We start from the raw sequence: 17,404 nt of genomic DNA, 5'->3' as shown, positions 1-17,404 counted from the left end.
TAATTTGCAAAATCAAGTTGTTTGGATGATTGGTTTGCAGTAAACATGGTATACCAAATTGGCTTCTAAATTTAGAGAAAGGTTGAGTCTCCTCTTATAATAATCGAGAAATAATAGAAGTATTAATGATAATGAAATTTCCATAATTAAAAAACTCAAATTCTGAAATAACAAGCAGAAATGAACATTAGTAGGTAGTAGCAACATAAACTGTAATTTTTGCAAATGGTTATTTTGAGCTCTTTTTATGGCATAATGCAACCTCCAAAATTCAATTTACTAAATGATAATATATGTCCCATATGTGTCATAATTAAGTTCCATAGTCTTTGGAGAATTTAGTACTATTAAACATAACAAAGATATTGGAAATAGTGCATAAAAGTCTAAGAATCATAAAAGAAAAAGTTGTTTTTAACAGATGCTATGATTTCTATGTCTGATATTTGAAAAAATTTTAGAAAGTAGTATTGTTATCCATATAAATGTATTCAAAGAAAAATCTTATTTATGTATAACGCGATTTGAGGATGAACTCTAGATTTTGAATACAGTAGACTCTGTATCCTTTCTTGGAGGTTTTTGAGGACCGATTTTTGGTAATATCTCCTTGGCATAAAATGTTTTATGAAGTCCAGCTTCTCGAAGTGCTAACTCAAAACGAAGTCTAGGGTCAGAAATTATCTGTAGAAATAAAATGATTTAAATAAATAGCATTTCATTGAAGTAAATTTTATCATTTAGTTCTGTATTTCCCCAAGCCGTGTAATTTGTTTTTACTGGATAGATGACTAGATGACAGTAAATTCTGTGTATACAGTGACTATATTCTGAACTTACTGAAAATATACAAACCTTTTTGACATTATCACTTTCCAGTATATCAGTGGTTTCCAACATAAGATGTACAGAATACTGAATACTAGATTAGTCAAAATAAAACATTAAAATTATTAAAAGATGGGATAAAAGATGCTTTCAGTACGATCATTGATTTGTTATTTATTGTTAGCTGTAATTATAAAATATAAACAACCATTGATTAAAATAAACCTAAACCACAACCTTGTAAATCTGTCTTTAAACAGACATTTTAATTTCTCCATCATTTGGAAATATGTAAATTAAGTTCAAACACATGGCCACTACTTGAAAAACAAAATCAATAGAACTTTTCTTCCAAGGCCAGATTTCTATTTCAAGCAGAACTAGAAAATGCTTCCATCAATCTGACTCTAAGGGGTATAGATATATGAGTAGTTCAATTTCCTTTTTCATTTATAGCTGATTGGACATTATTCCTCCTTCTATGAATATTAATGTCAACAGACACTGTTTGCAATGATAAGAAGGTGGCCACGTATGGCTTTCAGCTAATGAAACATTTTACATGAACTTGAAGTCTCCCTAGAGGATGGAATAATAAGCCATTGAAAGCAACCCCTCCTTCAAAGAGCTCTTACACTAACAGAGGTAAAAAAATGTACACAGGTAACTACAGTCTGTGGCAACATGTGACAGATGCTCCAAGAGTAGTAGAATATGGAGAGACATCTCCTGGTGCCAATGAGACTAGGATAGTCTCAGGTAAGGAGGACCACTTGAGCTAACTTTAAAGTTCAACTTACTCTTCTATAAAGCTGGGGATGGGGCTGGGGGAGGAAGAGAGATCAAGAAAGAAAGGCACATGCAAACTCAGAGACGAAATAGGTTAAGTTGGGATAGGGGTAATCTGGGTAGAGTACTTGGTACCATTGGGGAACACTGAAAAAGGACACTTCTAAGACTGGGACTTGAATTTTAAAGGCTTGAAGGCTATGCCAAGGAGTCTGGGGAGCTACTGAGGTTGTGTTTCTGTTTTCAGCATGGAACTAATATAATCATTGCTGTTGCATAATAAGATGCATCTGATTACAAGTTCAGGATAAATTAAGGTGGCAGAGAAAGAAGAGACGGAAGCAGGGAGAGTGCTTAAGAATCGACTACAATTATCTAGACATGAAATAATAAATGCCTAAAATTGGCTGGTAGCAAGGAAGAGAGAACTGTCCAAAACACTATGAAGGGAAGAATCAATAGAACTTGGCAACTGATCAATACAGGGACTAGGGGCAACGATGCATATGTCAGGAATAACACTGAGATTTGTGTCTGAAAAGCAACGTATTTGAGCCTTAGACCTAGGTTTCTCCTCTTTTGCTCCAAAAGAGTCTCCCTGGTCACTCTCATCCACTTTGAAGCATTCATGCTCCACCTGTGTGCTGTTGACGTCCTCATTATCTCCAGGATTCACCGTTTTTCCCCCCAGCTCCAGAACTGTGAGTTTTAAAATGTTTTCATAATTCTGTTTTTTTCAATACGTATCAAGTGAAATGAAGATCTCCCTCACATACTGACTTCCATTTCCCCAATTCTCCTACCCAGATGAAGCCCATCAGTTTCCTGTAAGTGCGTATTAGACATCTTCAACCTAAACCTGATATGAACAAAATAAATGCTCTCTCCCTAAGTCTGCTTTTCCTTCTGAATTCTTATATGGTTAATGGCAGCACCACCTAATGATTATAATTTACTGAATTATTACTAAGTGCCAGACAATATTCTAGGCAATTGACATTTATTATACCAATCCTCACAAGAACCTTACAAATTGTTTTACAGATGAAGTAAACAAGACATAAAGATGTTAATAGCTTACACAAGTTCACACAGCCAGTAAATTGTGGATGTGGATTTCAATCCAAAATGCAGGCTCTTCTCAATATCACTCACTGCCTAGTTTAGAATCACCCTCACTCATTATCCCCCTCCTCTTCTCAGCCAGAGCCATCCATGCCCCTGCCAGGCCACCCTCCCCCCACTCCATGCCACTTCTATGAGAGCTCCACCATCTTCAAAGGACCTGACTCCACCTCCACCAATTTTCCATTCAGGACACATTGCTATAACATAAAGCTGATTATATAATTCACCTGCTTCAAAGTCTCACCTCTGCTCACAGGATAAAGGTCAAAAGTCTTAGCAAGTAAGATCTACTATACTTTTCACAGTCTGACCGGAATTTATGTCTCCAGTCTCATCCCCCAGCACCCACCCTTACCATGTACCTTACACTGAACACATACCGGTAAGGGTCACCCTCTTCTGCTTGGTGAAGCACTTATTTCCTCAGCCCAGGTACCTGAAAGCTTTTCAGCTTCTGATTTCAATTCTTTGTAAGCCCAACTGCCCTCCCTGCTTTGGCTTCTGGAGATACCTGTGCATTTTCTAATTAATCCCTCTCCCTACACCCACCCCTCTCCCCAATCCAGTTTTGCTGTTGTTTGTTTTTAACTTAAATTATCTGGAATGCATTCTGTCACTGCTGCCAAAATTCCTCAACTAAGATGGAGCTTAGTTTCCCCTTTTCCATTTCTCTGACTTCCCATTCAGGGCTGCCCGTTCATTCCCTTCCTCTTGAGCTGCAGCCCTTAGCCAGAGGCAATCTCACCCTAGTGGAGTTATTCCCATGCATGCTACTTTCCTTCCCAACGCAACTCCCCTGCTCACTTCCTCCACACAGGACAAGTTTATCTTGCTCAGGATGCAGCCCTGGCACCAGGCTCAGTGCCAGATACAGTATATGTTCCATAAATATTTGCCCAATTAATATGTGTATTGTTCATCTTTTTATTCCCTAGCAAAGTATGCAGCACATAAATGAGGCACACTCGATTTGTCAGTGAGTGAATGGATGAAGTTTCCTGCTTTTTAAATAATTAAATAAGCATTTAGCTTTTCTTAGATTTGTAAAGTTAACAACTACTTTCTCCCTTAACTTCAGTGATATCCATTCATTCATATGTCCTGACTCCTCTTCCATCCATCCATCTAAAAAAACTTAAAAAAAATCCTTTCTCAGCTATAGAAACAGATTAAAATGATTCAGAAGTTCCTAGAAACAGTTAAATAACCTCTTAATACCTTTTCCCACAGCAAATGTTTCATCATTAGCTCTGATACATTATTTTCTGTTCATTTTAATTTCAGAAAGCTTCCCTCTGCTTTGTCTTATCAGTATCATTAGTTGTTTCTTTAATAGGGTTTATGTTATGCATTAACAATTCTGAATATGATAAATATTTAAACAAAATACAGTATTAACACAACTTTAAAATTTTATAAAATTATTTTTTAGATTAAAATAATTTTCAATGACAACATTTTTACATAAAGTGTTTTGTTCTATGGTCACCTATCAACTATTTTATATTAAGAATTGTTCAGTAATTATGTGCTCTCATTTAGAAATAAAAATTATGCTAATATGGATGGTATTTAAATGTAAATATTGAAAATAATTTGTAACCCAAAACACACACTTCTACAATTCTTATCATCATGGCTTTTGCATCAATCGTGCTAATTTCCATAATTACCTGCTGTTCATTATATGTATTCAATGTGAAGAGTGGCTTTTGAAGAATAAATTCTTCTTCGATTCCAATACCCATCCTCGCTTTTGATGCCATTGTGTCTGACATCATTCTAACAGGATCAAATTGAGCGACAATAGCAACCTAAGAGAAGAAAAAGCATGGCTACTTGGAACAAGATACAAGCAAAATGCTTCTGGGCAACATTATTAATGATAATGTCCATTAAAGTCAAGAAATTTTATTAAAGATTACATAATTACAGTTATGATTAAATTTAGATAAAAATTTCTTTTTCATCCAAAGTCAAGGGAAATTTTATATAGAAAACCCACATATTCAACCACCTTGAAAGTAACCAAAAGTAGAAAACATTAATTTTTAACCACTAGCAATCTATGGCCATGGTAACAACCCCATGAAGCTTTCTAGAAAGTTTAATCTGATTAAGCTGAATCTAGAGCATGTCATTTATGGGTAAAGTCATGTGTGTTGGCATTATTCAGCAAGACGGGTGAGTTTTCATTGTACCAGGCAATTAGATTTCCAGGGACTGTTAAAAACCATTGTTTCCCCTTCCAGTGAAAAACTGCAGAGTCGTTTCAACCCAAATGCCCTTGTCCTTTATGTTAATTGAAATTGTTCAAACCTGTATCCTAATGAAAAGAAGCCACTAGTTTTGTAAATTATATGCACCATTAATTAATTAATTAATTAATGTTAATTAATTCCTAAAGTCAAGAATTAACTGTTAATTCCTGCCTGTTAATTCCTAAAGTCAAGAATTAGCATTAAGAAAATGGCATTTTTAATGCCATTTAGAAATTGTAATGACATAACTGGGGGTTGAACATACTTTAATTATTATAGGTTTCCTAGCCAAAATGTCTTTTACTGTAGTTCTAAACACTGATTACAGATAACGGGCACAGATATTTCCTCTTTCAAAGGGCTCACAGATGGAAAGAATCCTAATCATATGGACTCTGTAGTTATCAAAATTATATTTTGAACAAGAATGTGTTTAGTAAGAGTGACATTAAGTTTTGTCTCCTGAAGACCATGGTATATCACTATTTGCTAATGATTGAATAATTTAAATTTTGTTGAATCTAAGATGACCAGGACTTAAATTCAAAGTATAGGAATATATTTCTATAATCTATTTTATAAAAGATGATATAATAGTTGTATGCATTTACACTTCCTCTTTACTAAATATTTCATTTAACTAGACTTCCTTGGTTTGAATCCAGTTTGACATTTACTAGCTATGTGACTTTGGGGAACCTCTGGGCCTCCTCAGTTTTCTATGAAGTAGGAATAATAATAATTCCTACATCATAGGGTTGTGGTAGAGATTAAATGAGGTAAAACCTAAAAGCTAAAAGCATTTAGAAGAGTAATGTGAATGCACATTACTACAAACTTGTGAAGTAGGTACTATTATTATGATTCCCATTTTTCAGAGGAAGAAATGAAGCTCAGGGAGGTTAAAAGACCTAAGTTTTCTCTGTCAGTAAGTAGTGAACCAGGTTGTACCAGTTTTGAAGGACACCAGAGGCCAAGTTCTTACCCAAGATTCTATACTGCCTTCACTGACAGAGAAGAGAAACCAGACAGTCATTTCCTATCAGCTGGGAAATGGTGTCAATGAAGACTTTAGAGCTTGTGAGTTGAGCTAATCACTTTCAGGTTAAAAACTATGAAAAATTACCAAGTAGAACTATTTTATTACATTTCCCAAGGTCTTAAATTCTTGCTCTTGCCGACTACTACCTTCGGAACTTTTGCCTACTTTTACGAGCCAAAGCAATGGGAGACTTTTATTTCTCCACAAAAACAGTATTTTTATAAAGTGGTTTTTAACCTGTTTGTTGACTGTGGGATGTTTCCAAACAGAGGTTCCTACCCTAGGGAGGATTATCTTGCTCAATCTCCACCACATTTTTTCGAGGAGAGTAAAATCCTTCGGCTAGATGCAGAGTTTCACTGCTGTACATGGATACTATTCAGCTTATAAACTAGAGGTAATATGGATGCATTTAAATCTTGGGAGAGCTATTTTAAAGGTGCTGATAAAATTCTTTTAATACACTAAGAAACTGGAAATGGTTCAACATAAATCTAATTGCTCCCAGCAATGAAGACCAGTGTCCCAATTTGGGAAAGTTACATTTTATATAGCAGATGTCATGAACTAAGCCCTAGTAATAATGTTATTAAGAGCACTTAGAAACATTTTTTTAAACCACCCATGAAATTTTCCAAATTAAAAACACCTGTTTCCTCAGGGCTTCTATTCGCTTCTCTCTCTCTGCTTCTTCAAGTGCTTCTTGAAGGGTCACTTCTTTTTTCTCCATCAAACGCTTTTCCAATAATTCTCGTCTATATTTAACCCTTTAAAAATAATGCACAGGAAAGTTAGGAAAACATCATGATAATGGAGATTACGTGGATGGGTGCATAGGGACAGAAGGCAACTCATAAGTGACATCACTGTCATACTGTTTTTACTTGCTTTTGGTTGATTTCTCATATCAAAACAATAAAGGATGCTTGTATAAAATACAATTTATAATAATTCTAATAACAATCATAGAACTGCAGGTCATGGGGCAGGAAAACATGGGGTAAAATCAAATCTATCTCTTTCTTCATTAAAATCTTTGTATGAAATGTCATCTGATAAGTTCTAACACAATTTGAGATGTTAAAAAGGCTATATTACTGATTAAATATACATAATTTTAGAAACACTGGTAAATAAAATACTAGAATAATATGCCCAAAGTATCTCAATTACTAGACTTTAAACCAAACTCTATACTGTTATTCATAACTATGTGTGTGTGTGTGTGTGTGTGTGTGTGTGTTAAGAAACTTTGAAAACTGCACTTTGACTGTAGATGGCAGCAAAAACATGACTTTCCCTTAGCATTCTGTTTCCATCCCCCTTAACAGCAGATATTAAAACGGCATATTTAAATATCTGTTTTAATACTCCCAGGTTCATTTGGGTCTCCTCGGCTGCTTTTTCAGGCAGCCTCCCTAACCATCTTCTTTGTAGAGATAAGATTTGTCATTTCAAAAACAGTAGGCACCTGGGTTCTCGAGGGAGTAGGTGGCCGTTGCCTCTGTCTTCTATCATAAACGGTTTAGATTTAACTTCCTCTATGGCATCAGTCACAAATGTGCTTTATCCTTAGCGCGCACACCTGCATTTTCCATGGATATCCCTGCGCTAGACCCTTTTTTATTCTGAATCCCGACATTTACTGAGGTGTTCACTAGGCACCAAGTCTTGTGCTAAGGGCTTTACCTCTTTTAGCTCAATTAGACATCACATGTTGGGGTACCTCTATTGATCCCACGTTAGGGTATCACTATTGATCCCATTTTAAAGATAAAGAAATGGAGGCATAGACAAGTGACGTAAATTGTCCAAGCTCTCACACCCAGTAAATGGCAGAGCCTGAGGTCAAACCCAGGCAGACTGGCCCCAGGGCCCATGCCTACTCCTCACCCTCTCGCCTCCACGCAACTACCCACTATGCTCTTCTCTCTTCTCCTCCTGACAACCCCATTCACCTCACTGACTTATGTGTGCCAAACCCTGTGCTAGATATCGAAAGCACACTGAGAAAACGACTGTTCTTAAACAGTTTGTAGTTTAACAGAGACACAGACAAGCCCAAGAACTAAACAAGGTATACAGTGTCTTCAGAGAGGTATAAATAAGGTCCACTGAGAATTCAGAGGAAGGTGCGATGACTACTTGCTGGGCTGTGAGAGAGACTGGTGAGCTTCAGCAAGAGCTCTTTAGAGGAGGCAGCAACTGAGCTGGGTCTGGAGGACTAGAATTTGCAGAGACACGGTGGCCGAGGTGGGACAGAGCAGGAGCCGGAATGGGGGTGAGTCCAGGGAGGCACTCGTATTCAGGCTCCTGCCCGTGCAGCGCTGGCATCCAAGAGTGGGCGACTTCTTCAGTTTTGCACCCCCGGGGGCCTCACTTGCCCCACCTCGTCACAGCCCTGAGCAGGAAAGGGTTCATGGTGGCTAGAACAGAGAAAGTGGATGAGCAGTGACAGAGAGGCCAAGAAAAGCACTGGAGGGCTGAACCTGGTAGTTACATGGTTCCCTCAATGATTTGCTCCCGGGGAGGAAACCCTCTTTAAAATCAGGTTGCTCCTGAGGCTGGCACTGAAGAAGGTGCTCTGGGAAAGGAGAGAAGGGAAGCAGGCAGCAGATGTTTTTCGAGGACAAAACCCAGAATGGGGTTTGGAAGGAAGATCCTAGCCTCACAGCCTGATGGCTGTGGCTGTCCTCCGCCATAATCTCCCATTTCAGGAGTCAGTACAGTCAGCTACATGGATTAAAGAATCTGAAGACCAGATTGCTCCCCTTCTTTGCCGCCTCCCTGTCATGGAAAGCTCTATTTCTCTTTCCTTCCACGTTCACTAAGGCATGACACAACCTCCCTAATGAGGTTCTACTCAGTTTAAGCACTGAGTACAAGCTAAGTGAACTACTGTGAAGGTTCAATTAAAAGACACCCTGGGATTTGACAATTACCATATGTTAATTCTCAGAACTTTTGAAAAGTTTCTCTTCCTCTGGATGTATAGGTTGCTTTGTCTGCAGCGAAGTTTTGGCTGCTTTGTGGGAAAGTAATAGTTGTTTTATTTGGAGGAGCTTGACTAGTGAGGAAGAGCTTGCAGAGTGAGGCATCTGAGGCTGTGTGGTAAAGAAAGCTGGCTCATGCTTTACTGTGAGGCTCCCTCATTGCTTCAACAAAAATTTGAGCACCTCTCTGCATCCATCACTGTGCTAAGCACTGGAGATACGATTTCAACACAGGAGACACACTCCTGTCCTCACAGAAGCGACCATATAATGCCGATACAAAGACCCAGGCAATTATGACACAGGGGGACTCTTGCTCTGATGGGACAATGGGGCAGAGGTCATGGGAGAGGTACTTTTGCCAGACTTGGGGCATTCAGGGGAGCATCCAACAGGAAGTGGTCTGAATTTCAGATCTAAAAAGGGAGCAGGAACTCTCCAGATGGGGAGAGAATAGAAAGAATGTTCTAGGTAGAAAAAAAGAAATGGCAATATGAAGGCCCAGAAGGTGGAAGAGCACGGTACTTTTGAAGAACTGAAAAATATTTGGAATGACCAAAAATGAAAGATGTAAGGTGAGGAGTGCCAAGAGCTGAGGCTGGGGAGGCAAGAGAGGCCAGACGGCGGGGGCTTTGCAAGCATGAGGGCTTTGATCAGGGCAATGGGATCAGAAAGCTCTCTCCTATAATATGGAAGATGGATTGCAAGGAAGCAAGACCAGAGAGAATTATCCAGATGCAAGTTGATGGTTTCCTGAATTAGGGCAGAGGGAGGGGTGCTGGTGGGAGTTAGAGAGAAGACATGTATTTAAAATTTATGTAGAAAATAGAATAAGTAGGAATCGTTAGTGTTTTTTATGGGAAGAGGGGAGAGGAAGTTAAGGTTTCTGTCTTGCATGATGAACAATGGCATCCCTCACTAAAACTGGGGACTTAGAGAAACCAGGAAGAGAAGGAATCAGGTTCAGTTTAGACATAGATCTGCTGTCGTAAGATCTGGGCTGGAGCAGTGGATGCCGATCTTTATCAATGGCATGGGATTGAGTCCGAGGGACAGATGGCACCAGCCAGGAAGAGACTGTAGAGTAAGAAGAGAGGCAGGCCTTGCATTGGTTCCCAAGGAAATAACTTTTTTCCCTTCTTTTCTATATATATTTTCAGTATTTATAAATTTTATATCATTCATTCATTCGTTGGCTGGGTGCCCATTCTGTGCCAAGCACCGTTCTAGGGTGGGTGATCCATGCTGATTAAAACAAAACAACCCGGCTCTCATAGAGTTTCAATTCTAGACATATATATTTATTCATCTATTTAGAAGTTTAATTTCTTTTCAAAAGGTGGGGGATATTATCAGTTTAATTTCCCCACTCTGCTACAACCCAAGGAAGCAACTTTTAAGAAAGGGGCAGAAGAGGAGGAAACTAAGAGAATGAGGAGAAATGGTGGCAAAGAAGCAAAGGAAGATGGGAACAGCAATGTCACATGCTACAAATCAGTTATAATATCAGATAATCATTGGATTAAATAACAGGGAGCCATTGGCGACCTCGGCATTAGAGAGGTGACTGAAGAATTAGCGGGAGATGAGGAAGTAAGAGGGAGCAGAGACAACCACTTCAGTAAGACTGATGCCAATGGGGAGGAGAGAGGCAGGGCAGTGCTGGAGGAAGCTGATCACAGTTGCATTGGCTCCAAAGTGATGATCAAGATGACTCTGACTACCATGAAGATTGGCCAAGGGAAGATTTCAGGAAACAGACACACTCAAATTCTTCATTCTTAGAGATGTTATCGTTTAAACTCAAATAATAATTCACTGTAAAGGGGGAAGCTCTTGGTACATCTTTCTTTTCCCAGTCTGGATAGAAAAATGTCTTTGCCTAAAGAGAAGTGATGCAGAAAAACTCCTGGGAGAAAGCCAAATACTCACATATTCATGGGGAAAGAAAATAGCAACACAGTAAAGTCAATCATTTGGAAAATTTTCCACATAAATACCTTCAGCCATTTGAGGTAGCAGCTTTTCTCCAAATTAAACTGTTGCTATGAAAGTCAATGTCAGGAAGTGGCAAAACTCAATAGTCTTTAAGCTCTGCACTGAATTCCCAAACAGGAATCCTAGGTTCTTCTCTCAGTCTGTTTTATGCTCCTTGAGTTGACGAAGGTTGAGAGTGCGGCAGAGGAGGCCTTTTCCACTCCTCTTGGGGGAGGAGAAGCATCATACTGTTCAAAAGCAACAGCTGCTGCAGAATCAGGCACAGCATTAACAATAATCTGAAAAGGATTTTGTTTAAGCCTCTGGACCTGAGTGTAGTTGAAGGGACAAGAAGCTTTCATGTAGAAATGGAGAATTTTTGTATAATTTTGGATAATATTTATGTGTGTATTGCACTCTAAGAGATGAGTATACAAATGCAAATGGTTTGGAAACACCATGAACTTCAGTAACAGCCTCCCTTTGCTTTAGTGAAACTTCAGTAAGAACTGGGCAAAATATTAAGTACAAAATCTTGACCTCCCTCCTATCTGGAGACACAGGTAACTTCAGTCTAAAAGGAAGCTACAGCAAACAAGAGGGGAAAAAAGACTTCAGAATAATTGCTGGTAGTGGGAGGTTCTACCGTTTTTGTTTTTTTTTTTTTAAACTTATGCAGTAAATAAAACAGCATTAACAACACATCTTAATTAGATTAACCAGTATGGAACTCCCATCAAAAATGTTTCAGGGAAGTAATCTGCCCTACTGAATTAGAGGCAGTTTCTAAACAAATCTGCTACTTCATTTTTAGGTGATGTGGCTTACTCAACATTGAACAAGAAATCTTTAACAGGCACACACTGGAGGTGCTATTGCCACAGGGGTCTGAGCAGCAGCAGCAGCATGGTGAACCTGTTTCTGCCTGCTGGGAAATCCCGTTTTGGCTTAAACCCCACTCAGAAAGTTTTGCCCACCAAGCAAAGAGAACCTCTCCGTGAGCTCTAGGGAACTCCAACAGGGAAGAGTGCGCAGATCAAAACATAGGCAGGCCAGGTGGCAGCACCTGTCCAAAGGTGGAGGTCTGGGGGAGAGGAGGTGGAGAAGCCAGCCCAGAGAAAAGAAGGGAGATAACATAACCAGTGCCGGTATCACGCCTCTAACCATCCGGGTGATGAGACTCGACTCAGTGGGTGTTCTGGCTAAGGGCCTAAGCAGAGACCAGTTCCTGCAAATGTAATGTGAATCCTGATACAAAGCAGTGACATCCTGGTACAGATCAGCATGGGACAAGAACAAAGAGGATTCACAGAGAACCCACAGAACCACAAGGAGATGAACTCACGCCAGCCCCAGAAAAAGATACTATTCTTCTGGCTCAGAGCGCTTACTGGTTCCTTTGTGCCGTGTAAAGGCAAGTTCCTATTGGAACTCCAGTCTTTAATTGATTAATTCAATTAGTCAACAGAGTTACTTGAGCACTTACTATGTGCCAAGCACTGCCCCAGGTGCTCAGGATAACAATAGTGAAAAATAAAAACCAGACAAGATCCCCCCTCTTAAATCTTACGTTATTTGTGGGTTATTCTATATAAGCATGCTTAAATTAACATCCTAGTAAAATACATTAAATTGTTTTAATAAATTATTTTTGAATTTATCACAGAGTCCTAAATTAAAGAGCTCCTTCTTATATTGCTCTAAAGCGACAGTTCTCAACTGTGACTATCATTGGAATTATCTGAACTTAGAAAAAGTTCTGATGCCAGGGCCCCACACCACTCTAATTACATCACAGTCTGGTTCGGGGGCTCCAGCATCGATCGGTATTTTGTTAAAAGTTACCCAGGTGATTCTAATGAGCAGTCTGGTCTGAGTGCAGCACCACCTGGCCCCTTGGGTCCCTAATTTGCGCTAATGTCAGGATCACCTGGAGGGCTTGTTGAAGTGCAGATTGCTTGATTGCCTCCAGAGTTTCTGATCCAGAAGCAGTGAGGCGGGGTCTGAAAATCTGCATTTCTAAGAAGTTTCCAGGTGATGCTGGTTCTGCTGGTCTGGGGACCACACTTTGAGAACTACAGCAAAGACAAATATTTTGATTAGAGGGACTCTACCTGCCTACTGTTAACAAGACAAAACCAGATACAAATTACTACCCAGATAGGGTTTCTTATTTACGGTTGCATGTGCTAAATAGTTATATGCCTCAGGATTGACCCACACTAGAAGTTCCTGCTTTCATGTTACTGACGTTCAAGAGCAGAATCCTTAATTTGTGTCATATTTTAGATTCCACATATAAGTGATGTCATATTCCACTGTGTATATATATATATATATATATATATATATATATATACACATACCACATGTTCTTTATCTATGAAACAGAAAGAGACTCACAGACATAGAGAACAGGCTTGTGGTTTCCAAGCACGGGTGAGGATGGGGGAGTGTTCGATTGGGAGATTGGGATTAGCAGATGCAAACCATTATATAGAGAATGAATAAACAACAAGGTCCTACTGTATAGCACAGGGAACTATATTCAATATCCTGTGATAAACCGTAATGGAAAAGAATATGAAAAAGAATGTTTATGTATATGTATGACTGAATCACTTTGGTGTACACCAGAAACTAACACAACATTGTAAATTAAGGGTCCTTCAATTTTAAAAAAGAGCAGAATCTTTCAACCCCATCCCACCCCCATGACCCTAACACACATGGATGACAGGTTCCCTCAGTGGCAGTGGTCCGCCCCGGCTTGGGTCAGTGTCAGTGATGGGTAGTTGCAACAACGGCTGTTACTGAACCTCTTTCTTTCCCTCCAGGGGACAAAACACTGGTGTATCCTGATGACGGTTGAAAACCTCAGACTCCTGGTGATATTTAAAGGGTCTATTCAGTAAAATCAAAAAAGGAAGAAACAACTTGAAAGCATTTCCGCTATGAGCCATTTCCCTTGGGAATAGTTCTTGCAACTCCAGGGGGGTAAATATTTTTCATGCTGGAAGTGAAAACCCATAAATAAGAGTCATGTACATTTTCCTGTTGGTTGTAATCAGTTCCAACCTAGCCATCTGAGTTCACCTGAGTTAGAAATGCAGAGATATAAACAGCTGTGAAACAAGGACTTAAACCTGGGAATCCAGAATATAGGACAAGATGTGAGGAGAGGGTTACTGAAAGAATGTTGCAAATATCGTATTAGCCCTTGCCTCAAGTTAGTGCAGAAAGACATTTCTGCCACATTTATCCTCCTCTTTTCGAACTACTCCTAACCCTTTCCATCTAGTTTTCAGTAATCCTTTTATACCCTCACATAGCCTCAAAAATTTCCTAGAATACTCCTTTCCAATAGCATTTCAAGTAGGGTACAAGAAATAAAAGATGCATTGTCTATCGGGAATTAAAAGCAATAATAAAAGCCGGTCTTCTTTTTTCTTTTTAATCACCATGCATCAGCAACTCTAAACAAAGTTAGTGATAAAAACTCCCTCCACTGGAGCATGCAGCCCCATCTCACTGACTCTTGGCTGCTCCTTTCAAATGTTTCCCTTAACTGAAAACCAGTGCTTCCCAGGTGATCCTACTTCCATGGTTACCCTTTTACAATGGTGAGGGAAGAAGGCTAGCATTTTCCTGGCTCTCCAACAATTCCAGAAAAGTTTTATCCATTGACTTGGGTTAGACTATCCTCTTTCTAATAGGGTTCTTGGGATCAACTACTGGCTTCCCAGGTCACTGCCCGACATTTCCTGAGGGTTATTCAAAACTCCACTCTTACAGTTCCTTGATTCCCCAGCAGCATTTGCTTCTCCCCTGCTTCAACAGCCCACTCCTTAGACCAAACTTGGAGCTTGGCATCACCTATTGAAACTGTGGGTAATCATTTTCAAATCCATTTCACCTGCTTTCACTAATCAAGGTCATTTTAAGACTTGCATGTTCTCCAAGCTGCACAGAGCCTATACAATAAGATGTTTACCTGAGTTGCTTTCTGGGAGCTAGGAGTCAGCTGTGTCTAGCTCAGCTGAGCTGGTTAAGACTGGATAGGACCACCAACCAACCCTCCAACTGAGCATGCACGAGTGTCCGCTAGGTGACCTTTTGATGTCAGCGAGCTGAAAACTCCACCCTCAGATCGTGCTAAGCATCTCCATTTTTGAACATGCAGAGGCCTGTAGCTTAGTTACACCTGAGCAGAACGATGATTGCTGCACCTTTTTCCAACCAACTTTCCCCATGCTCCATACACCTCAGACCATCCTGCTGCTTTATTCTTTATCCCACAAATACCCGGAGCCCCTTGCCTCTGGGGAGGGGGCTCTGAGACTTTTTCTCCTGTCTCCTTACTTGGCTGCTTAGCTAATAAACGCTCTCTTTGCTGCACACCTCTGGCTTCTCAGCGTTTTGCCTTGCTGCCTGTCAGGCAAAACGAACCTGGTCTGGGAACACCATTTCCCTGCCAAAATTTTACACTGAGGGATTCTGTTCTGACTCCAATCTCTAGGGTCACCACATATACCGATGAAGGCTGCATGCTGCATAACCCTAGGAATGGACTGCCTTCCAACCTCCCATCCTTTTTACGTTCACTCATTTAACCTTACTCAACCTGCTACTACTTTAGCTTATCAGGCTCTCCATTTCTCAACAATATTTATGAACTATGAACTTTGTGCCAGGCACTGGGCTAGGTCTTTCCCTCATGAAGTTTACTGTCATTCTACCTCTTCCTTTTCTCCCAGGCTATGAGGCACAATCAGATTTTACTTAAGTCTCTCTCCAACTTTGGATCGATGGGCATATCTCTTCAAAGGCATTATCATTAATATTCTTTTATTGTCTTCTTTTCTTTCCACATCTGCTCTGACAATTTCCAACCCTCATTCTTTATTGAATTTGTTATATATTTGTGAGGTTTGAACCTTACCTAGACATTTAACACTCCTCCAGAATGATTTTATTTACCTCAGCTGCTTGATAGTCTCCCTCTTAGCAGAGAACCTCACCTCCTACTTTACTGAAAAGAAAAGGCCATAAGTGTTCACTTTCCCTACCATGCTTTGTTCACTTCCAATCTTGTCAAGACTCATCTTTATTCATCCTTTCCTCCTTAAACCTGGGCTCTTAAATACCATAAACCTAGTCGTCTCTAGGTCCTTGCTCCAGAAGTAAATCTTTTACTTTCCTATTTCTTCAGTCCTTCTCCCCTCCACGGTTCCTTTTCTTCTGCACACAAACTTCTTCAAATGGGGAAAATACATATCTCTCAACTCTCTCTTTTCAGCTACCGTCCTCTTTTTCCCTTCCCGGCAAAATTTCTTAAATGGAGTAGCCATACTTTGTCTCTAATTCTTTCAGTCTGATTTAGTCCAAACCCCCCTGCAGTCTGGCCTCTGACCTTTCCACTCTGTGGAAACTGCTCTCACCAATGCCTCCAAATTGTAAACTCAGAGCCTGCTTTTAAAGCTCCTCTGACCTGACCTAACAATGCCTGGTACTGATGACCACCTCCTTCATGAATGCACATCCTATTTCTGACTGCTTTTCCTCATATTTTACTGGCTCCTCCTCATCTGTCCACCCAAGTTTCCAACACAAATCCTCTTTTTAAATCCACAATTTAAAAACATTGTCTGGGAAATATGACTTCAGCTACAATCAAGGCATGAACAGCTGCAGCTTCCAACTCCTTCAAAGCCCCAAATCCTTTGATCTTTTATTTCTTCTCTGTAATTTCAGGATTGACTTCAGTTAAATCCCTCAAATGTAACTATATTACAGTGATAGTTAAATGCACAGCTTCTGCCTTAATGGGCATCTGAGCTTGGTATAGTGTTGACATCCTTTTGTGAAAACTTAGGAACAAACCTAATGACACACGGCTAAGTAGAAGTCTGGAATTTCTCCCCAGATCCTCTTAGAAATGAACCACCGTGGCACCATGGGTACCATGGACAGGGCCAAGATTCTGCCTAGCCAATTATTTTGGGTTTGCTCTAATCCAAAGGCTGAGACTTATGTTCCCAATGTTTAATACCTTATAACATGGCTGCAACAATTTTAGCCTGAAATATTTATAGTACAGTTAGTCACTTCAGCTACTTAAAAATCATAAAATGTATAACTTTGAGCAATATAACTTCTTGGAACCAAGAAAATTTTTTATGTGCTTAAACAACTGACTGGGCACACAACATTTGGGATTACTAGCTATAAACCATTTTACAAATAGGAGATATCTTCCAAAAATAATGACTTTAATATTAGAAGAGTTGATTTTTTTAACCCCTACTTTCTGATAGTAATTGTATAGGGCTACTGCCTATTATGGCCAAATTAGATTTTAATAATTAGACCACACTGGTAAACAT

The 17,404-nt window shown here is 39.6% G+C and overlaps 1 protein-coding gene across 1 annotated transcript in view; it reads right to left on the bottom strand.

Annotated features, from left to right (window-relative positions):
• Window positions 1–537: 537 nt before the first annotated feature.
• CCDC148 (coiled-coil domain containing 148) overlaps window positions 538–17,404 on the bottom strand; it is a 146,120-nt gene continuing 129,253 nt past the window's right edge. Inside the window, 3 exon segments of the mRNA XM_060151487.1 lie at window positions 538–684; window positions 4,419–4,559; window positions 6,698–6,815. Coding sequence (XP_060007470.1) covers window positions 538–684; window positions 4,419–4,559; window positions 6,698–6,815 — 406 coding nt within the window.

The sequence above is a fragment of the Lagenorhynchus albirostris genome, chromosome 6, assembly GCF_949774975.1.
Source record: "Lagenorhynchus albirostris chromosome 6, mLagAlb1.1, whole genome shotgun sequence".
Classification (NCBI taxonomy): Eukaryota; Metazoa; Chordata; class Mammalia; order Artiodactyla; family Delphinidae; genus Lagenorhynchus; species Lagenorhynchus albirostris.
Note: the sequence above shows the minus strand (reverse complement) of the source record. Positions and strands in the feature narration are given on the sequence as shown.